The 22,917-nt window shown below is 55.8% G+C and overlaps 1 protein-coding gene across 8 annotated transcripts in view; it reads left to right on the forward strand.

Annotated features, from left to right (window-relative positions):
• SSBP3 (single stranded DNA binding protein 3) overlaps positions 1-22,917 on the forward strand; it is a 162,193-nt gene that overhangs the window by 111,235 nt on the left and 28,041 nt on the right. For 6 of the 8 annotated variants that reach the window (XM_070609488.1, XM_070609485.1, XM_070609489.1 and 3 more), the window contains exon 5: positions 3,223-3,312. In XM_070609488.1, the coding sequence (XP_070465589.1) occupies positions 3,223-3,312 (90 nt within the window). Of the gene's footprint in view, positions 1-3,222; positions 3,313-6,262; positions 6,330-22,917 lie in introns of those variants that run through there. The other 2 variants (XM_070609493.1, XM_070609492.1) reach the window with 2 other exon arrangements.

The following is a 22,917-nucleotide window of genomic DNA, read 5'->3' on the forward strand; positions in this document are numbered from 1 at the left end:
GCTGTGTCTCCACCAGACCCTCTCACAACACAGCCAGGACCCTGTTTCTCATCCTCATCCCACGAACAAGTCAGTGCCACTTTTTTGTTTGGGATTTTTTTTCTTTTTATTGAGACATAATTGACATACGACATTATATTAGTTTCAGGTGTACATCATAATGATTCATTATTTGTGTATATTGCAAAATGTTTGCCACAGTAAGTCTGGTTAACATACGTCACCATACATAGCTACGGAATTTTTTTTCTCATGTGAAGAGAACTTTTTTTTTTTTTTTTGAGGAAGATTAGCCCTGAGCTAACTGCTGCCAATCCTCTTCTTTTTGCTGAGGAAGGCTGGCCCTGAGCTAACATCTGTGCCCATCTTCCTCTACTGTATATGTGGGACGCCTGCCACAGCATGGCTTGCCAAGCAGTGCCATGTCTGTAGCCGGGATCCGAACCGGTGAACCCTGGGGCACCGAAGTGGAACGTGCGCACTTAACCGCTGCACCCCTGGGCCGGCCCCTGATGAGAACTTTGAAGATCTACTCTCTTAGCAACTTTCAGTGTACCACATTTGTTGAATAAAACATTTAGTCTGTACAAGAGAGGGGTTTGGTTTTCCCAGATTTATCGCCTGTTCCACCTGTCTTCTAATCATTGTCGGTCCACCCACCCTGCTTACCTGGTGAACTTGAATGAAGATGTGAAGAACTGGAGAAAGACCATGTCCTGGCAGGGCATCTCTGTCTTGGAAAGATGTCAGTTCTCCTCCAGATTTGTGTGTGTGTGAACGAACTTGTTTTCTCTTTTGGTAGGGAGGTAACTTTATAAATCATCTGAAGTTTGGAGGGATAAGTAGATAAAAACAAGAAAACTTCCATTAAAGAAGTGAAGGAAATAATAAAAAACATTGTAAAACTCTGGTCATGGGGGCCGGCTCCGTGGCCGAGTGGTTAAGGTCGCGCACTCCGCTGCGGCGGCCCAGGGTTCGGATCCTGGGCGTGGACATGGCACCGCTCGTCAGGCCACGTTGAGGCGGCGTCCCACATCCCACAACTAGAAGGACGTGCAACTAAGATATACAACTATGTACCGGCGGTGGGGCGGGGGTGGTTTGGGAAATAAAGCAGGAAAAAAAAGAAAAGATTGGCAACGGTTGTTAGCCCAGGTGCCAATCCTTAAAAGAAAAAAACAAAAAAACCCAAAAAACTCTGATCGTTAGAATGGAGTGCTGGAGATGTAAGCTCAGAAACAGACCCAATCTTTTCTAAGAATTTTGTCTCTGATTTCAAGTGAGTGGGGAAAATTGTACTGAGGCAGTTGACTGAGGAGTAGAATGCGTATTCTTTACTGACATAAGTTCCTGAATGATTAAAGCGTTAAATGTAAAACCGATCTCTGAGAGAACTTGAGGAAAATATAGGTAGATGTTTACCTCACCCCATTTTTTTAAAAAACTTTTCTGCTGCCGAGGAGTAATTGTTGGCTGTAAATCACGTAAAGCTGCATTTTCGCAGAACCACCAACCGCAAACAAACAACAGTGCATCTAATGGATAACCTGGCAGATTCCCCGAGGCAGCCCTCCTCCCACATGCTGCTGGGGCAGGGGCCAGGCCGGGCCGGCTGGCTTCTCCTGAGTGGGGCTGTGGCCTCCAACTGGGGAGGAAGGAAGACCTTGCTCCATGATGTTTTGGGATGTTCGAAACTTGTAAACATATTATTGCATGGCTGGCAGAATCTCTTAATTGTAGAGAGGGTTGCTGTTCTGTAGGCAGAATCATTTTGAAATGTTGGGCCGGAGTGGCCAGCCCCATCGCACCGCATTCTTTTTTACCTGGGTTCTGTTAAAATACCCACTGTGTGCCCTGTACAGAGTCCTCCATGCTTCCGGATCTTCCGCGGTTAACAAAACACAGCCCATCCTGTCACTTCATCCTCCGTGACCCTGACAGCAGGTGGGATGACATTGGTCCCTACTTTTTAGAGGAAACTAATACAGAAAGGCCACGTGGCTTGCCCACGGTCATCCCATGCTAGTGCAGGTGACAAGGCTTGAACTCTGATGTGGTGGTTTCCAGGTGTGTCTGTTCATTTTGCTGCGTTCTGTGTGTTTATGGGATTCACACATTACTTCATTTCCTTCCCTCAAAGTTGGAAGTCAGGGCTTCTGGTTCCTATTCTCTGGCTGAGGAAAGGAAAGGAGAAGTGACTTCTTCAGGGTGTCAGTGATGGCAGGCTGCATTCACAAGATAATAGGAGACCTTCCATTTCCTGAGCCCAAGGGGCTCACTCTTGTCCCAGAGAATCAGTGAGACCCCCGGGAGATGATTGGTGATTCACTTTCAGACTCTCAGTCCTGGTGGGTTTGGGAACCACCGTGGTTGGAGGTGGGCTTCCTGCAGGAGGCACACCTGGGAGGTTTAGAGTCGGAGGGCGGAGCAGGGCACAGGCCTGGTGGAGCGGTCAGGCCTGTGGCTTCCCAGGCAGCCTCACCCGGCCCCGGCGAGCAGTGGGCCAGGCACCGACACGCCGGCCGCACGAGCAGGCGGCACACAGATTGCCTGGAAGGAGGCCAGGCTTGGGGAGCAACGTCTGTTCACCCCGGAGGCTTTTGTGGAGGCAGATTTACCAGGTAAATGGCAGAACAGCCATGTTTAAAAGGAAAAGTAATGACAGCCCTGCCTCATGGGGCCACCTCATCTCCTTGGGGCCCAGGAGCCTGACGGGGCCCCAGCGCGCCCTGCTGTCCTTCACCCCCTCCTGGGACATTTCCCAGCTGGGCTGGCTGGCTGTTCATTGAGTCGTGGATGGTCACTGGTCTTGGGCTCTGTACGACCCACCTGCCCTCCAGGAGCGTCCTGGGGCAGCGGAGTGGATGAGGCGGGCGTCCTTACGGTACAAATGGCCCCTTCTCTGCAGGGCGCTCTGTGCTTCCACGCTGCATCTCACGCCCTTCTCACAGCTGCCCCATGTGGTGGTGGACGTTGTTGTCCCATTTTTGAGATGAGGAAATAGAGGCTCAGAGAGTTTAGCACTCTCCCAGTCATGGGGCCTGGGGTGGTGTATCCCTCCCTCCCTCCCTCTCTCTCTCTCACCGCCCCCGCCCCGCCCCCGCCCCCGCCCCGCCCCCGTGTCTCTCTCTCTGTTTCTGTGTCTCTGTCTCTGTCTCTCTGTCTCTGTCTCTCTCTCGTTGTGGGCACCACCTCTAACTCTCTGCCTTCCTGTCTCCACAGAGCGCGGCAGCCGCCCCGAGCCCCGTGCTTGGCAACATTCCCCCCAACGATGGGATGCCAGGAGGCCCCATCCCGCCGGGTTTCTTTCAGGTACGTGCTGGGTGCTGGGTCCTGTGCTCGTCTCACTCCAGGCCCGGCCTGGGCGGGCGGGAGGGAGGGAGAGAGAAGACAGTAGCAGCTCAGTTTGCCATGGTCTAAATACAGTTGCTTTATGCTGGGTCACACCCTTCCCTTCCCATCCGTCTCCACCCCTTCCAAAGACAAGGAGGGACAAGAGAGGTGGAGAGCAGACACCTCCTGCATGTGCTGTGTCACTTCTGCTGGAGTTTGTTTTCGTCACACCATCCTCACGGTCACGACCCCACCCACCCCTGGTCAAGAAGGCCATGGGGCTGCTTCCAAGTCCATGTGGAGCTGTCTTTTAACAAAAGGCTTTTTTTTTTTTTTTTTTGAAACAAGTACACTGTTCTTCGTTTCTGTTTTGTTGCTGCTGTCCTTGTCACTGTTTACTTTGCCTGTCCAAACTACAAACCTTAGGCATAATCTACAAAAACAAAAAACCCACCATCCTGGCAGGTCTTGGAATCCTCTCCCTCTGGTTAACCACTTGATATTTTCCGAGTGTGATCACAGACGGCATCCCACAGCTTCTGTGCCCACACTCTGCCCACCAAAGGCGGAAGCAGATCCCACGCGGGGCGAGAGCCTGGCCTTCTCTGAACGCCACCTTGTTGGGCCCTCAGGGGCTTTCTCTTTGCCCGGGTAGGGTGAGGCTTCCACTGCTCCACACCGCCACCTCCATTTCCCCCTTCCCTCTGGGGGCCTGGTTCGATTTAAACCAGATCGAGACTCGGGAGTGCCGCCTTGGAGAGGTCTCAGCCTGCAGGGCTGGAAGGAATTTTGTGATGAAGCTCTTGAGTGTAACATCTTTCTTTCAAAACTGTCTGCCACGGGCTTGAGAATCTGCCAGAGTTGCCCACACCTTTTGAAGGGTTAGTCTTCCAGCTAAGAACGTGGGAAGAGCTGTTGTGTAGAAAAGAAGGCAGAGGTTTCTCCGTGAAGCCCAAGAATCAGATCTGGGACCAGTGAGGCAAAGTCCCAGGAGAGTTTTGCCAGGTGTAAGCTGGAACTCTGTGCGTCCAGCAGTGAGACTAGGCGGCGTGTGGCCGGGGGCTCCCTGTCACTCGCGGGGTCTGAGCAAAGACGTGACAGAAACCGCCTAGGGATGTTAAGGGGATTTCCTCCCTGGCTGGGAGATGACCCGGAAGACACTTGTACTTTGGAAGATTTCACATTCTGGTTGGTGTTCCCTCCCAGGAGAGGAGGGTTAGGACATGCTGCTCACCGGCCAAGAAGGGAATCTGTGATGTTTGGTTGTTCCCCGAAAACAGATACAGCAGGTCACCCACCAAGATAGTGGTGAGAGGAGTGAGAGGCACGTAGGAATGGTGGTCCGGGGCAATGGATGGCCATACGTGTATCTGTGTGCATTCCTAGCATGCAGCCCAAACTGGGTCCTTGTACCAGGGGTGGAAATGGGTCCAGCCTCAGAAACTGGTGTGTAGGCTCCAGATTGGATCAGACCAGGCATTGCCTGGGGCTTGGCTTAGGGTAAGACCAGAGGCATCCGGAAGAGGGGCCAGACTTTGAAGAGAAAGTGAGATGTTCAAATCTTTGGAAACCCACGGACCCAAGAAAGATAGAACCCAGGTGAGCTTCTGCCCTCTCCCCATAGGAGAAACCCAAGGGGCTACTGTCTGAGGGGGTCGTCCATGCCGAGGGGCAGCCATCTTTCTGGCCACTGCAGATGGGCAGTCTGCACCCAGCTGGTGGTCTTTCCCATGGTGTGCTGTCTGGTTGAGACTTCTGTCCCAGGCTCACGTGCCCTCCCCCGTGATGCCATGGATGCCCTCGATACAGTGGAATGTGGCGTTCCTGCCTGATGGACAGAGCCCGCTCAGATACCAGGCTCCACCTGTGAGCCTCCCTATTCAGGCTGCTTGCTGGCATCTGGGTGCCCAGTGCAGGCCACTGTGGTGGGAAGAGATGGAGAGGAGCCAGCTATATTTTTTTAATAGGCCATTGACTTCTATTTTGGCCTGAGTCTGGGGCAAGGCAGAGATCTGCCTGATACGTGGGCAGCTCCCAACTTCCTGCTTTGGTATAATTGTCCATGGTTAAGGCCTAATTCCAGACATACTTCTTGGGCCCTCCCCTGTGACGTTTAGGGGTGTGTGCTCAGAAAGCTGAGACTGATTCCTGTCCTTATTTAGCCACCAGCAGCCACCGTCAAACAGAGGTAACTTCTGGACCCTCTCGACGTGAGGTCTTCTCTGACCCCTAGTCGGGGGGACCATCAGAGCTGACTGGGTCATTGAGCAGGCATTGTGTGCCCTGGACTCTGCTTCCTGGGTGACTTTGGCCAACTTCACCCCCACCACCCCCTTGGGGAGTCATTTCCCACGAGTCTGATGAAGGTGAATGGGGGCTTTCCTAGCCATGATGCTGAACCGCTCGGGCTGGGTCACTGCCGAGGGGAAAGGGTATCTCTCTGGAAGGAGGTAGCGGCTGCCCGTTTCCGGAGCAGGCCAGCTCACAATAGGAATATTAGCTGTTGATTACTGGCCCTGCCTCTCGCTCATCTTGCAGGCGGCCACTCTGATATTAGAAGGGAAGTAGAGATGGTATCAAGGGTTTTATCTGCTGCCAACAATTGCACTTCTTCCCCTACTTGGCCACGGCCTGGGCAGGCAGTTCTGCTGCCGGAGGGTCTTTGCACCACGGAGCCAGCCTGGGTTGGCTGATTCAGCTCTGGCCAGACCCCGTCCCAAGGTAGACAGCTGGGTTTTCAGGTCAGGACTCTTCCCCCAGTTGGTGCTAAATTTAGGGCCTCCGGTGTGGGTGGGAGGGAGCAGCTGTCCACCTCCCATCCCCTCAGAAAGCGACACGGGCCTTCCTTCCTCTGGCCTCTGACTGCCAGGCTGCAAGGCTCCTCCTGCGGTCAGGAGGTTTGGCCATCCACATATTAGGTTCTGGCTGTTTGCTTTTTCTTATTCGGTGTTCGGGTTCCCGAGGTGGACAGCGCTTGTCTGGTCCTGTGGCATGAGGTGTGTCTGGTAGCAGGGCTGGCCGTGAGGTGGTTTGGGACCCGACCTGACCTGTATCTCACTATTGGGGAGTATTGTGAGGTTCTTGGGTTTATGCAAGAACTTAGCAAGGGCATTCTAATTCTTTATGTTCTTTACTGCCTTAATCTTGGCATCCACAGCACCCAGCATGCACTAGGGACCTGGGAAATGTTTGAACTGAGTTTCTTTCTGTTGCTCACATTACGAGGAGTGGAGTCCAGCCAGCCCCAAAGCTTTAGATATCCAGCATTCTGACAGGCATGGAGGGGCCAGGGATGATGTTCTGGAGTGGGGAAGGATACAGAGGACCGGATCCTGAGGATGCCTGTTCTGGTTCCCTGCTTTGCCACTTGCTGAGTGACCTTGGGCAAGTTGCTCCCCTTCTCTGGGCCCCTGTTTCCTCACCAGTAAATGAAGGAGGGTGGACCAGATGGTCTCTGAGGGCCCTTCCAACTTGGATTTTCTGCTTTGGATCCAGATGGATTTTACATAATCAAGCAGTGGCATTTTTTTTCACGCAGCTTAAGTCGGTTGGGCTGCACATCTGGCAAACTCAGCTTGCCTTTGGCCGGGACCGCTGGGCTGGGTTGGTCCCCTGCTCCTTGGCCCTAAGGTGGTTCTGAGGGAGGCACTGTCCAATGAGAATTTCCAGGTCCAGAGCTGGGGAATTGCGGGAGGGCAGGAGTCACAGAGAAGAGAGCTTTGGGTACAGGCTGTTTTTGTTCTTGTTTTGTTTTAAATTCCAATAATTGTTTTCAGTGATGTAGTGTTTTTAGACATGCAACTTGCTTTCATTTTGATCACAGAGTTTCTGCAAGGAGGCATGGCTGCTGGGGCGCGTGAGGCTCAGAAAGGTGAATGACCTGCCCGAGTTATCAGCCCAGGACTGAAATCAGAGTAGAGCCCAGGCTCCTGGTTCCTGGTTCTCGTGTCCTTCCACAGCATCAGGAGTCCAGATGGAGACACATGTCTGATTGTCTGGAGGAAGAAGAGAGAATAGAGAACAAGAAAAAGGGAGGGAAGTAATGGAGGGAGGAAGAGAAACTGTAGCCATCTTCTTTGAAAGTAGGCAGTATTGCGATTCAAATACCAGCTCTGATTGCTTAGTGATGGCTGCTTAGAACATTGTGTTGAGAATGATTCTGAAGCTGTGTCCAGGCTCAGCAAATACTGATTGGCAATGTCCACCATGAATGTGGCCACGTAAATGGTAGTACATGTCCTGTGTTTTTGCCATCCCTGATCTAGTCCAGACTTTTCGCTTATCAATGTAGAATAGAGGCCCAGAGGCAAGCAGGCCTGTGGTTAGTGGCTGTAATCGGCCACCTCTGTGAAAGCATGGGGCTTGGCTCTAGGCCAGAACTGCATCAACCGTAGTCTGCCCACAGAAGCACCCAGCCCACCAGAGAGCCTGACAGGTAAACCCCTGCCCTGTAGCAGGAAGTGGAGAGGCCTGCCTGCCCAGACAGGAGATCAGAAGGGGCTTCCTAGAGGCACCGTGGTCCTGGCTGGGATGGCATCTAGAAGGGGGTGGATGACAGGTGCTCAGTAGGAGATGTGGCAGAGGGGTTGCTGGCAGTTGTTGCTGGACCTTGTTGAAGAGGGCGGGCTCCATCCACTGGGTGAGGGAGCCACTGGAGCACCTGGTCCGGGTGATGCCTTGGCCAGGTCTGTGTTCTAGAACAGCTACTCTGTGGAGGCAGGGACCTGGGTGCTCACCACATCGATGATGGACACTGGCATTGCAGAGGCCCAGCAGAAGTCACAGGGCTAAAGCCTGTGCCTTCTCTGGAGAAGACAGTCCTGGAGGACCCAGCTCCCTTTGCCAAAAGCTCAGCCCATCCTGCTCTGAACATCCTGATCCTGCCCACCGTGGTGGGGGACAGTAGGGCTTGACATGTGCCCCCATTCCAGTGAGTCCTCGTTCCTGCAGGCTTGGGAAGAGTTGAGGTCTGCCCCCAGAGACCCTCTCCGTCAGTTGTGGGGGGAGAGGAGAAGAGCAAATGATGTGTATAGCCCAGGAATCAGAGAAATGGTCCGGAAATAAGAGGGAGAGACACACACACAACCTTGGACCTTTCCTGTTGAGATTATAGGAAATGCTTCTCTCCCGCAGAAGTAGCTGGGGCTTCTCTGGGAGAGAAGCAGCCTCGGGAGGGCTCTGATGGCTGACTTGAAGTGTCTGGAGTTCTGTCATGTGGAAGATACTCAGACCTGCCTCTGTGAGGCTCAGCCCTTAGATCTCAGATCCTTGAGAGAAAAGAACAGGGAGGCTAAGTTGAATCTTTGTAGGGAGGACGTTTCTACCACCCTCCAAATTTAATGATGAAGTAAGTAGTGAGCTCCTTGGTGCGGGTGGTAACCAAGCAGAATCTAGTTGCCCAGCAGAGAGCCTTGGGGACTGTGAGCCTTGGGATGGGGTGAAGTATTTCCAGGGAGGATCAAAGCCCAGTAAAGGAGAACAGGCTGGTGACAGCAGCATGGCAGTTCCCAGGAGCTGGGCCGAGTGCTGTCCATTTCCTGCCTTCCTCTCCGGCGGGAAGCAGGCAGCAGCAGAGGGAGCTGACATTCCTTCTGCCAGAGAGCTGCTGCGACAGGAAAGACTTCTCCGTGCCCACTAGGGCAAGTCTGGGACCTAGGGAGACTTGGGAAGAATTAGACCCCTTGTTCTTGTTGTTTTCAAAGCCTGCTACTAGGGAGGACTTGATGCGGGGGGCGGAGGGCCCAGGTCCCCATTTGACATATGGTGAGTCTGAGCCTGGGACCTAAGCCATGTGACGCCAGCCAGGCTTGATGACCATCCCTTAGCACATTGGCCACACATGGTCTCTAAGGACGCAGTGACCTCACAGTCACCCAGCTTTGGTGAGCACTGCAGACTAAGGAGGCAGCCATGGGTTTACAGTCTGATGGAGGGTCAGTGCCATGGAGGCAGGCAAGGGGAGCAGCTAGCTTGGCCCAGGGGCCATCTGAGGCCTGAGCAGGAGGCACTTGCCAGTGAGCGGGGCAGGGGGCAGTGTGTCAGGATGTGGATGTGGAGGGCCAACTTGGGATAACAGGAGGCCTGGATAGACAGCATGATGGACTTAAGAACAGAGGGAAGCCATGGAGAGTTCCTAAGAAAGGGAGTGACACAGTCCTGGAAGGGCACCAGTGGCCTGGAGGGGCCAGGCTCATGCCAGGCTGGCCAGTGTGGAGGTGTGGAGTCCAGGCTGTGGTCCTTCGGGAGGTGGCGAGGGCCTGAGCTGGAGTGGAAACTGGGTGCTCTGGTGCCTCCCTGCCCTCAACTGGTGGTCCCCTGCTGGATATTGGAGCTGGGGGGGAAGCAGAGCTGGGAGGAGGCCTGGAGTTCTGGCCCGCATTGGACTGAGGTTGGGGCTGTGGTGGGAGAGCAGGAGGCAGGTCTGGTGAGAGGCTGAGTCTGAGGTACCTCCTAGCCTGCCGGACCGGACCTTTCCCTTCCCAGGGGAGGGGGCCCCGCCTGTGGTCCTGTGGCCGCCCAGCCTGGTCCTCCCTGGCCGCCCTTACACCCTGCAGTGGAATTGTCGGACCCTCTTCTGGTTGCTCTCAGGATTAGAAAAGGCATCCTCGTCTGTGATTTCATTTGAACCCTGTAAGGCAGGCATGAGAGCTAACAGCATTCCCACTGTATGGATGAGAAACCGAGGCTCACGCTGGTGAGAGAGTGGCTCTGGGAAGACAGGCCTGGATGGGCGGTGGATCCAGATGGAGCAAATGATGGATGCAAATCCCCTCCCCTTTCTGGGCCCTGCTCTCCAACCCCAGCCCCTCTCCCAGGCTGCTTCCCTGTGGGCCCAGGGGGTCTGATCGATGTGCTGGCCTATGGGAGAGGAGGACGGAGGTACTGGGTCAGGAGAGTGTGCCCCTTCCTCCAGGGCACAGAAGCATCGCCCTCCTCCCGCCCTGCCGTCTGCCTCCAGACTGACAGAAGGCAGGGTCACCCCTGCTGAGAGGGATTAGAGCGGAGGCGGGGCGCCCCAACTGCTGGGCCCTGGGCCACGTAGGCGGTTCCCCACCCCCAGCTCCCACCGCTTCCAGGCTGACTCGGCTCCCACAGCGGCAGCCCCCTCGTCTGGCAACTGGGATGAAGCCAGCAGGAGGCTTTAAGCCTGAAGACCCCTGCCCAGGGAGTTGGATGCCCTGGTTTCAGTCCAGCCCTGCTGTGAAACTGCTGTGTGTCCTTGGGGAATCATCCTCCCCGCTCTGGGCCTTAGTTTGCTCATCACTCCAGTAAGCGGTGCTCAAGAGGGCTTTATAAACCCCTGGCTACTCTACAATGCTGTGGTCTGGGCTGTTCTCCCCGACCACCAAGGACCCACACACAGACCTCCCCCCATAATGGCCTGGCCTGGGTTGAAAGGCCAGGGTAGGAGAGAGGGCAAAAACCTTTTTTTCTTGCCAACACCACCCCCACAAAGGTCAGGCTGTGCTCCTGCACCTCCCAGCAGCCAGCCTGGTGCCTGATGTCTTCCCAGCCGCAGATGACCGTGCTGGCGCTCCTAGCAACAGTGGACAAAAGGTTACTCCTGGCATGCCAGGCTGCCTGGCCCCTCGCTCCCTCCTCGAAAGGAAAAAAAAGTCCTGGCCTTGGCTGGCGGGTGTGCCTGTGTGCACACATGCAGGCATGTTTGTGCCTGCACACTTGGCCCCCCCCACACCCCCCACAAAGCCCGTGCACTCCCGTGTCACGCTGTCACCCTCACTGATGAAATGGAGAGTTGAGCATCCATCACTGCCGGCTGCCCTGTGCACCCCGCACCGCTGGCAGTGCCTGGGAGGCGGGCTCGGAACAAAGCCCCGTGCTCCACGGGCCTCGGCTGCCCCCTAACGCAGAGCCAGCCCCACGCCAAGGAGCCCAGCCGGGGCTGCAGCTGGCTTCTCGCTGCTGCCTCTGCCTCCCCGAGACACCCGCCTCGGTCTCTGCCCCTTTGAGGGAGGGGAAGGAGCCCTGGACATCGGAGGCCCGGGCTGTGTTCTTGCCGCCACTCCTCGCGCCCCAAGACCCCAGCGCCTGTGCCCCCTCTCTGGGCCTCCTCCTGAGCTGTAGGCTGACTCCCGGATCTCGGACTTGTGTGGCTCTGATACTCCAGGACTGGTGTGAGCACTGCGTTCGCTTCTCGTTTATGAAGAGCTCGGGCTGGTTTATCGTTTCCCCTTTGGACCTGGGTTTTTACTGTGGGTTTCTTTTAGAGTTGAAGTCTCCCCCGTGCCTAAGAGCTGGGTTGCTGTGGGCTGTCCCAGAACTGTGGCGTGTCTGTTCCCCGACAAGATCCTCCCGCCTCTCACTGGGGGGCCTGTGTTTTTGCTTTGTCTCTTCAAAGTTGGCTGAGGGGGTACACCCTCCTCTGCTCCTGCCTCCACCTTCCTTCTCTGCAAATCATGCTGAGGCTTTTTTCCTTGAAAAAAAAAGGTCGAATTCCTCAGCCCTTGTAGCAGATGAGGTTTGAGGAAGAGAATTCCGGCAGAATCCTGTAATAACATGCCTTGGCATTACGTGGCTCAGGATAGACGCCCCCCCACCCCCGAATAAGATCATGCCACCCTGAAAGGAAACTGCCTTTGGGGAGTCTGGGTGGGCCAGGCATCTGGCTGGAGGTCAGAGGGCATTCTCGGATCTCACTGAGTGTGAGGCACTGTTCTAAGAGCTGGGGATGCAACAGGAGACCCACAATGTGGGTTTCGGGTTCATGTCCTGTTTCTGCCTGAATTAACTCCCCAGCCGACCTTTTCCTGACAAGCTCTCCCCCAGATGAAGGCCTTGAGATAAGTGAGGCCCCTGGGCCAGGCCCGCTGCTGGTTCTGAGCTTGTCTTCCAGAAAGCCCCCGTCTCCTGCTGAGACCAGAGTGGTGGGCTTAGACTTGGAAAGAGCACGGATAGGGCACCTCAGCCTTCATGAAGTGTCAGCTCTATGCTGGGTGCTGGGCTCTCCAAGGGGCTCCCCCACCCCGGGGACACCACATCAGCTCTGTCTGCGGTGCTGGGGGGGGAGCAGGAGGGCACCCGCTGTGGGAGAGGCGTCACAGTGCACAGTGGCTCTGACCAGGGGCTTTGGAACAAGACAGCCCACTGCCACTTCCTGGTGACGTGTTCTGGGCAAGTGACCCGACCTCTCTGGGCACTGCTTTCCTTAGCTGTGCTGAGGAGTGGTCCTTCAGCGAACCGCGAAGCCTCCTTTTTGAGCTCTGGCAAGGACTGGCTGTCCATACGTGCCATATATGCTATGTGTTCAGTGATGTTCAGGACTGCCATTGAAACATGGCTCACTGGCTCCAGCATCCATGTTGACCAGTGGTCAGAAGCCCAGCGGCAGGGCCCCTGAGCTCCTGCGTGTCCTGTTGGCTCGCCTGCCCCATGTCCCATCCCTCCACCACCCTCTCCGAAGGCGCTCCGTCCTTCCTGGGGTCAGGCAGCCTCGGCTGGCACTGGGTTGCCTTGAGAAAGTTGGTTAACCTGTCTGAACCTCAGTTGCCTCATCTGACAGTTGGGGGTGAAGATAGCCCTGACCTCTTGGGGTGGTTGTGAGGACGCCATGAAGTGACACCCGGCAAGCCCCGCCAGTCACCTCATGCGGACAGACGCTCAGGGCCCGTGTTGTAGACACAAGCAGCTGTGTCCTGGGGCTGTTCTCTTCTGTGAGCCAGAGGCCAGGGTGGAGCTAAGTCTTCGGCTCATCCAGGAGCAAGGGCCGCTGTGAGTCTTCTCCTTTTTCCAGAAGGGAGTCTCCGGGGCTCAGCACAGCCGAGGTGGCGGAGGTGTGTGGGAGAGGTTCTGGGGTTCTCCGGACTGATTGGCTGATTGGCGCTCAGCCCTTCAGTTAGACTGACATATTTGGCACCTACTGAGCTCCAGGCCCTACTGGACCCTTCAACGTGTTATTTCACTTAATCCTGCCCACCTGGCTGACCTCCTTGGGCCCTACCACCTTGACTCCTTGTGCCCTGGTCCATCTTACGGGTGACGGGCAGGTGGAGGCAGGGAAGCAGGATGTATGTCCAGAAGCCTCTGATCCGTTCCTGCTGGGCTCATGAACATGAGCTCATTCTTGTGAGTTAGGTCCGCTCTCCCCCCCGGGGGCTGGCTCTGCCTGTGCTCTTGACTTCTGTCACTACTGAGTCTCACCAGGGTGTCCTCTGAGTTTCAGCTCCACCTGCTTCACCACCTCTGCATTTGGGAATGTGGGAATGGAAGCAGAGCAGGAATCTGCACAAGGGCACCTTTCCAGAGGCTGGCGCTCGCTCATCGGTTTCTTCACACACATTCGAGAATGACGACTTTCTGCCTGGCCGCTGGGCTCCCAGGGTTGGGAGGCCCCAGGTGTTCTCTGTCCATGGGCGGACTCCAGCCTGGGCTAAGTGCAGGTTAGCGGGGAGGCTCATCCCTCCACCAAGGGCCCTCCTATCAGTGGTGTCCCTTTACTAAAACGGTGAAGTCCAGGTTTGTGGTAAGACATCTCGAGCTCTTTGTGACCCAGCCCCTCGTCCGCTCACCCCTTAGCTCTTGATCCTCCGGATGACAGCCAGAGCTGTTGCTCTCAGACCCAGTCTCTGCGTCTCCAGCACGTCTTCACGGCCTCTTCCACAGATGCAGAATGCTCCCCTCCCCTTCTGAAGGCTCTTCAGCCTCGAGTCAGTTAACGTCAGGAAGACTTTGACAAAGTCTTGCCCCAAGGTCAGAGAAGATACGCACCAAATGTGGATCTGATTAAGTGCCTCTTCCTCGATTAATTATAGTGTCTGATCCCAGGAAGCTTAGCCTGGAGCCGTGGGAAGGGGCTAGGAGTTTGGAGACATGTGGTCCGTTCTGGGGCAGGGGCTTTACCCCGCTGGGCCTCAGTCTCCTGGCTGTAAATGCAACACTCTTAGAAGGGGTGGACATGGGAGGTGCAGTGGTAAGCAGAGGACACATGCTCCTGTCCTCTGGGGCATCAAGGGCTTTGGGGGCAGAAGAAATGAGGGAGCACTTCACGGGCCAGACGACTCCTGCGGAGTTTTCTGAAGAGCACCCAACATCAGATGGGGTCCACAAGGGGCGTGCCTCTAGTCTGAGACTAGCTCAGATTGGGACGGGTTACCTGTTGGTGGAGACAGCTCCCTGTGAGTGGGTTATTGAAAGGCTTAGTCCGAGAAAGAGGGGTTCCTGGGATTCCATGAGGTGAGAAGGGTCCCGCCACAGCTTTAGGTATCAGCAGCCCCCGCTGGCGAGGGCCAGTTCCCGGCACTGGGCTAAGTTCCTGACTCTCGGTATCTCAGTCCCACGGCTATTTGTGAGAAGGGGGGGTGGCCCATCTTACAGGCCAGGTGAGTGAATTTCAGAGGGGACAGCAGGTCGTGCTCCTGACCCATGAATCTGGCGCTCTTCCAACAGCACCCACTGCACGGCTGCCCCTCGGGTTTCCACTGAGCTGTGCCAGGTTTTATAGCCCCCTGCCCAGGTGACCACGGGCAGGCTTCCTACACCTGTTTCTCCCCAGAGTTCTGGTTCTTTTCCTTGCCCCATCCTGTGGCTTCTCCTTAGCTGAGGAAGAGATCTTGGGCCATTCCCAAGTTTCTCAGGGAGGAAGAGGGATGAGAAACCTCCTGTCATCTAAGGAGCCGCAAAGCTAAAGGAGAAACCTGGGCCGACTCTCCCGGTCCCTGCTCAGCCCTCTGCTGCCCACTGGACAGTGGGGTTGAATTCTGGTGTTCTGGACCTGTGGCTTCCAGAGCCCTGCATCCCCCTTTCCTAGTTGGATGTGATGCATCTTCACTTTTTGGGTTGTCTGTCGCGGTGCGAAGGGGCAGGGCAGGAAGGCTGTGTGCGTGCCTGCGTCTGGAGAGCTTGAAGTGGAGCAGGAATTCTCTGGGTGGCCAAGGCAGTGCCTTCTTAATATGCACCTCGCCTTCGCTGTGCTGTCGTGATTAACAGCGCAGCCTGAGTGCTGGCGAGAGCTGGTGTGGAGGCTGGCGGGCTGGCGCCAGTGCGTCTTTCAGCACTGTTCGTTTTCAGAGCAAAAGGCAATCTTGTTGGGGGGATTTGGTTCTCTTGGCAAGGTGGGCCTCCTCCTGTGTTCCAAGGTTTTGGCGTGGTTCTGGATCCTGGGTCTGTCTCCACCTGCCCACTCACCCGCAGAGCTTGTCTCTCCTACAGTGGAAGCTGGGGAGGGAGAGTTGTGCTGTCTGGATCCTGGCCGGAAACCCACAGGGCTGGGACAGGGCACTGGAAACCCTCATCTGGGCCCCAGCTCCTTCACCAGCATTAAAGAGGGCCGGTTGCTTGGGGCTGGAGTGTGGCTCAGTAGGGTAGCAGGTGCACGTTCCATGTGTAGTCAACAAAAGATGAGAATTAGCGCCCCAGAGAGCTATGGACTCACTGTTTTCCAGTGGCCACAAGTCTTGATTTCTAACTTGAGGGAGGGCGTAGAAACACCTTTGGAAAGGAATGGAATGGATACGTGATTCCCAAGACATAGATCCAATCACCACTTCCTTGCATGAGCTCCCAAAGGTAAATGACCTTGCTCTTGAGCCTGGAGGTCCCAGCCCCAGTGTCACCATCCTGTGCATAAGGCCTTCCAGCACTATGCCTCTTCCTGCCTCTGCTGCATAGGTGCCAGTCTCTGGGCCCAAAAGCCCCTTCCATTTCTTCTCTGCCGGAGGATGCCTGCCCATCCTTCCAGGTCCTGCCCAAATGTGACTGTTCCGTGGTCACTGCCACCTGGCTCCCCAGAGCACTGGTCCCTGCCTCTGCTGGACTGCTGCTGTGGTAGCAGCTCCGTCTCTCCAGCCAGCTGGGAGCTCTTTTGGGGAGGGCCAGAGTCCTGCTTGTTCCCGCATGCTTGGCCCAGGGTGACCCAGTGCGGGGACACCAGGTGGACGTGGGTTCTGCCCATGTGTTCTGGGTATTAATGCTTTTCCTGTGTCTCTGAGCAGAGTGGCCAGTTGTGTGGATACAGGCACATGCAAAGAACGTCCTGGAGGGAGGCCCCAAGGATTTAGCGCCTGGAGGCAGAGTCACTCTCTTATCCCTACCCCATCCCGACCACAGCCATTCAAGACAGGACGAGTTTCCCTGTGAATTCCCTGCACAGGAGAGGGTCAGATAGCGGGAACCTGCTGAAAGCACTCAGGCCTGGAATCCAGCCCCCAGAATGTTCTGTGCTGGCGAGTGAGGGAAGAGCTTGTTCCCAGCACCGTGGCAGGGATGCAACTGGGGAGATGGTCAGCGAGGAGAGACTCCAGGACTGACCGGCTGGACGTGAATGCTGCTGATTGTATTATAATGATGAAAGGCCATTGTGTTCAAGACCATTGGCCAAGAAAGCCAGGGCTCACAGGTGGCCACATGGCCTGTTGATGGGATAACTAGAACCCAGGTTTGCTGACCCCTGGTCCAGGCGCTCATTCTGTTTGTCCTAATGGTGGGATAAATCTTGGCTCTGGTAAATCACCGTAATGTTGCTGGACTTCGGTTTTCTCATTTGTAAAATGTTAATTTTTGCTTCATCTATCTTATTAAAGATGTATGGTTAAAATCAGAAATTAGTTGTAGTAGCGTTTTCCTTTTCCTTGAGAATTCAGTCGTGAAAACCATTACCTAGCTCAAGGGTCAGCAGACTTTTTCTGTGAAGGGCCAGGTCATAAATGTTTTAGGCTTTGTGGGCCATCTGGTCTCTGTCACAACCACTTTACCCTCCCGATACAGCACTGAAGCGGCCGTGGACGGTACACGAACGAGTGTGGCATGTTCCAATAAAACTTTATTTACAAAAACAAGTGTCAGGCCCGATTTGGCCCTGAGCCGAGGTTTGCCAGCTCCTACTCCAGCTCAACATGGCGGCCTTGGGGTCCTGTGCTGCCCCTGCCCGCAGCCTCCGCTCTGGGTGTGCAGCGCTGTGCGGGGCACCGAGCCTGGCCCTGGGGCTCCGTCTTCCCGTCCCGGCCAAGGCTGGGGGAGCAGGCAGGAGCCGCGTGTGGGGGAGCTCCCCGTTAGGTCCTGGACGCCGCCTGTACTTTCATTTGCAGTTTCCTCCCTTTGTTTTGAAAACCGCCGCCTGCTGATTCTGCGTCTCTGTCTCCGTGGGGCCAGCGTGCCGCCTGCCTCTTGAGCAAAGCATTTGCTGAGCGCCTCCTGCAGGTGTCTTGGCTTCCTGTCCTGGAAGCCCCGTTCATGAGTGTGCGGCCCGTCGCCCTTCTGACTGCCCAGTGCTGTCCCGGCTCCTCACAGAGGCGCGGGGAGAAGGGCCCGTCGGCTGGGCCTTTGCTCAGGTGGAAATAAGGAGTTTTTTGCTCGTCTCAGTGGCTGTGAGGATTTCTGATGTTACCCAGAGGTGGCCCCAAGGGGGGAGACATGTACTGTCCTGCTCCTTCTAACTGGTGACTTCCCAACTGTCCTGAGAAGGTGGAACCACTGCTCACCAGGCCTCTCCCTGGCAAAACCCATCCCCCTCGTCTGGTGCCCATGGAGGGTCGTGGGTGTTGTGGGCTTGTCTCCTAGGTGGCCAGCAGCCCCTTGACTGGGAGCTCTCTGGGGCTGAGCTGGAGCCCAGGTGGTTGCTCCACAGTTGGATGTGGCCCAGCTCAGCCCTCTGAGGACCTGCCACGCCTGTGCCTGGCCCGTGCTGGGTGGGCACACGGATGGCTCAGGCTCCTTCTGCCCCGAGCTGGTAATCTCAGCTCCAACTCCAGCTTGTTACCCCCAACCCTCCCCAAACACACACACACACACACACACACAAGCCTCTTCCGGGACAGACAGAAGCAGGATAGGAAGGCAGCTGCCCACGCCACTGCCGAGTTCCTTCCCAGGGGTCGAAATGAAGAAAAAATAAGTTTTCCACCGGTGAGCTGCACGATAAAGGGAGGGAGAGTTTCAGGTCCCCCTCCCTCACCGCCCTGGGTGGTCGGCGTCCCCCTACGGGGGGGGCCGTGGGTGGAGGCAGACTGCATTGATGGGTTTGGGGTGTTGGTAGCAGCTGGGCACACCTTGGCCCTCACCCCGGAATGGGCTTCCAACATTTTCTGTCAGCTTCTGTGTCCAAGGAGCAAACTGGATTGTCTATCGCTTGCCTTTTACCATGTGTGTAATTAATGTAATTTTATATTCCCTCAATTAAAGTGACACGCCCAGCAGGCAGATTACACAGGCCACCAGTAATGCGAGTCACCATCTCCGCTGCCGGTTGGTAAAACCCACCCCTTCAGCCTTGCCAGATCTGTGGCCGGTGTCCCCAGGAGTTGGGAGGGGCGGGGATACGTGGAGTATTTTGTCTCTGAGCAACTAAAACTTCAAGGTCTCTTTCCCCAGAGATCTTCTGTGAAGACAAAAGGCAAATTTGGCCTAGGTGGCAGTGATGTGGCGTTGGGCAGTCACGAGTGCCCTCACGGCTTTCCTCTGAGGACGGTGTCACCGCTTACAGACGAGCAGCCCACAGCCGAGGGCTACAAGGCAGGACTCCACCCCTAGTACTTTGGGCTTTTGAGGCCGGTGCTCTCACCACCGGCCACAGCATGTCCTCGTTCACACTCCCTCCAGGCTCACCTGGGCACCAGAAAGCCCGCGGCTGAGTCTCAGCCATTTCTCTGAGTCCATGATTTCCACACGGGTGAAGGCAGCTTTGGGGAGTGTGGGGTAGCGTTTGGTGAAGGAGCAGTGAGTTTTGGAAATATTAAACTTAGCACATAGCTTTTATTGTTTTTCTCCTTAAAGAAAAAACCAATGCAGGTTTATTTTTTTTATCTGACTTTTAATTTGAAGGAGTGTCCTCTGTCACCCCCAAGAGTTTAGCTCAGAGGACCAACTTGGTCACCTTGTTGGTCCTAACTTTTCTTCCTGGTCCCTTGAACTCAAAGGCGTTAGATGTGCGCACCCAGGGGCTAGCTGACCGTGGCTGTGGGGTCCAGCTGCTGGCCGAGCCTCGCTGCCCTGTTCAGGCCCTGCCTAGATGTCCGTCTGGGGTGGAAGGCAAGTGTCGCTACCCTTGAGCCCACGTGGCACCCGCAGATATGGTAGAATGTCTGAGGAGGACACCCCAAGTTCCGAGAACACCTGACTGGGTAGAGCGGGGGCAGCTTTCCCGAAGGAGGATGTGTGGGCTTTGACGGACGAGGAGGGAGTTCCTGGCAGAGCAAGTCCAGCTCCCGCTTTCACTGTAAATGGGCAGTGAGTGGCCCCTGGAGCATGAGGCATGGGGACCGTGGAAGACTGGGGACCTTCTGTTTGCCTAGTGCTGTCAGCCACACCACTCCCTGCAACATTTGTAGACCATTCCATTTTCCTCAGAGGAACTGGACTCAAGCACGTCCTGCAGGAGCCGGGACGGGGTTCTGGTCTGTGTGACTTGAAGCTTTCCCCATCCTGCCAGAAGCCCATCTCTTGGGACGGCTTCAGGTGAAGTACAGGGAGGCCTGGGGGCTCCTGCTCACGGCACTGAAATGCTTTTCCACAGGGACCTCGGATCCGCTGTGCTGTGGAAACGCTCTGCTCCCACCACACTGATCGGTGCCAGCAAAGGCTCTTGTCACTGAACTGTCCGTGTGCAGCATCTTAGTGGAATGGCCCAGGCTTTGTCTCCGTCACACCCATAGCAGAGCGTCCCCAGGCCCTGCCTGAGTGGCTCTCAGAGGCTGCCAGATGGACCACTACCCAGTGCTGAAGTTGCAGGAAAAAGAAGCGAAAGGAAGTGCAGGGGTTATGTATCTCGGATCCAAGATCTTGGGAATGTCTGAGACAGAATGGCGAGTCCATTAAGAGAGTCTGGGGCAGAGTGAGCGCCCAGACAGGAAGTGGGCACGTTTCCTGCTTCCTTTTCCCAGATTCGGTAGAGGGATTTCCTGCGTTGGGGTCTCCCTGGGCCGTCACCCCTTGGAGACAGTGCAGTGCAGTGGAAGAGTTCTGACCTGTCAGGGGCCCATTCCATCTCGGCTCCCTGTTGGCCTACATTCTCCAGCCGCTTTGGGCCTCAGTTTACCTTTCCCCTTCCCTTGGAGCCTTTGGCAGTTTAAGCTAACACTCGAGCTTGTTTATCGCTGTGTCCTCATCCTTCTTCCCAAGTAGCCTGGTAGCTTCCAGGGCCAAGAGCAGTCTGATGCACCTCCCTGACACCCCCAGCCCCCATGAGGGGCTGGCCAGACACACAGGAGGTCAGCATCCAGTGTGCATGTGGGTGAGTGATTAGATGCGCCTCTGGGACTCATTCCTCTCTGCTCCTCCTGCTTGACGTGTGACATGGAGGCACTGCTCGAAGGCTTGTAGATGGGGACCGGCTAAGACCTCCTGGGGCTCTAGAATCAGACTTTGAGGCCTGGCTCCACCACTTAATAGCTTTGCAACCCTAGGTGAGTGGCGTCACCTTTCTGAGCCTCAGTTCCTTGGCTATAAAATGGAGTAATTGATAGCCCTTACTGCAAAGGGGTGAGGATTATGTGAGCAAATGCGGAGGAAGGCCACCTCCACCGTGTGGGATGTGTGGCTCCGTTATTATTGCTGTAATTGTTCCCATTTTGTGATGAGAACAGAGATGCGGTCAGTGGCGGAGTCAGGATTTGAGCCCAGTTCTTTTGCAAATCCTATTTCTTTAACTTCACTGGACCGGGGACATGCTATTGTGAATAGAACCTTGGCCTGGAGTTAGATGTGGTTCAGCCACCAGCCAGTTCTCTGTGGCCTTGGGTGTCCCACCTCTGTCCTGGGCCTCTCTTTTCTTTCCTGTAAATGAAGGACATTGGAAGAAGGGATGGCAGGATCTCTGAGAACCATCCAACAAACAGTGACTTCCGGGCAGGTACAGTTCTCCCAAAGTTTCGTAAGGACCCCAACCCCAGTCTAGCCCCATGCTCTGTGCACCTCAGGTGTCTGCCTGTATCCGGCACCTCCGTGGGGCGCCGGGGGGGTTCGCTAGGCTAAGCACCTGGGATAGGAAGCCTCTGAAGTTTAAAGGCGATCTAAGTGGAGCTGGGCTCAGAGCCCGTCCTGGCCAGGCAGGTCCCAGGTGCACCTATTTGGGCTTCTTCTAAAGCTGCCAGCAAGTGGGAGCCTGGAAGGCTCCCCTGGGGGGTTGTCCTCTGTGGGAAAACTCGCCAGTGTTATGACTCCCTCCTCTCACCTCTGCCTCGTTTCTCCCCCCCTGCCTGCTGGGTCTGTTCAGAGTTTAGGGAGGAAAGAAGCCAGCATCCCAACAAAGGTAGAAATCCTACAAGATCCTTTTTACATCTGCCTCCTCTGTAGTCTTTTGCCCTAGTGGGTAACAAGTTAAGAAGACCATAAAGTGTTTTCTCTAAACCTACTTGTCAGTCTCTTTTGAGAATGCAGGTTGGGAAGAGAACAGTTTTCTGTGGCCTAATAAACACAGGGCAGCAATTCCATACCTCCTCGTGGGGATGGGCATACACGTCTGTCGCCTTCTGTACAGAAACAAACATTTCCCCCACGTGGGACCTCGTGCTGTGCTCCTGAGAATGTGCCGTGTGTGGGGTCCCTCCCTGTGCTGTCACACAGTCTCAGGGACAGAGCCGGGACAGAAGTAGATGGAGAGCTCCAGGCCGAGTGGAGGTGGTGCAGACACAGAGGGTGGAGCTCCTGGCGGACGTGGGTGACCACTGGGCTCGGTGGGCTTCCGGCTCCCTGAAGAGCTCCCACTAGTGCTGGGGGCCGTGCGGGGAGGTCCGCAAGCAGAGCCTGGCCAGAGCCTGACCCAGGGGGAGAGGAGCTTCCTCCCCTTTCGGGGTGAGCGCTGAGCTTTATTCTCGTCTGTGTGGAGAGCGTGGTGGGGTTTTCTCTCTGGGTGACCAGCTGGCCTGGGCCAGGGTTCCCTTGTCCTCAGTATTCTGAACCCCGGCTCCAGGTCAGAGGGGAGACTGCTACCCTCTCTCTACGCTTAACAGCCCACACCCCACTGCTTCCCACAGGCCAGAGAGGCTGTCAGGGCTGGGCAGGGGTCTCCCTGACCAGCCGCTCTGGGTCCTTACTACTCATCGGGCCTCTGTCTTGAGGCAACTTGTGCCATGTCCACGCGTTCAGGGACAAGTCACCAGAGTGACTGCACACACTGGCCTGCCCTCTGAACCGCTGGGGGCCCAGGAGCTGTAAGGCAGGGCCGAGGGGCAGCTTGGAAGGGCAGGCAGAGGCCTCCAGTCTCGGCTTCGACTGTTCGCCCTCAGTGAGGACTGCCGTCGACTGAGGCCCCCATGGGTGGCAGACATTCTTGGGTGCTTTACTTATGTTCTTTCTGATCCGTCAGTGAGTCAGCCCCCATAGCCACCCCCGGCCCAAGGGGGCACAGGTGTGCAGGACGGCTCAGAGCTGCACTGCTCCCCCAGGAAGCGCTGGGTGTTCCCAGGAAGGGTGACCACGGTGGGGAGGAGGAGGCGCTCCCTGCCTGCCAAGAGCCTGGGAACCGACAGAACGCCTTTTGCCTCCTCTTGGCAACTGGACCTCACCCTTGAACCCTCCTCCTCCGTTCTCTTTATTTTTCTCTTTTCAGGGGTTGGCTTCAAATTATCTTATTTTGTTTACATTGCACCCAAGTTTCATGGTACAAAAGACTTGCAGGTGCAAATATGTCCCGCCTTC

The sequence above is a fragment of the Equus przewalskii genome, chromosome 2, assembly GCF_037783145.1.
Source record: "Equus przewalskii isolate Varuska chromosome 2, EquPr2, whole genome shotgun sequence".
NCBI lineage: Eukaryota > Metazoa > Chordata > Mammalia > Perissodactyla > Equidae > Equus > Equus przewalskii.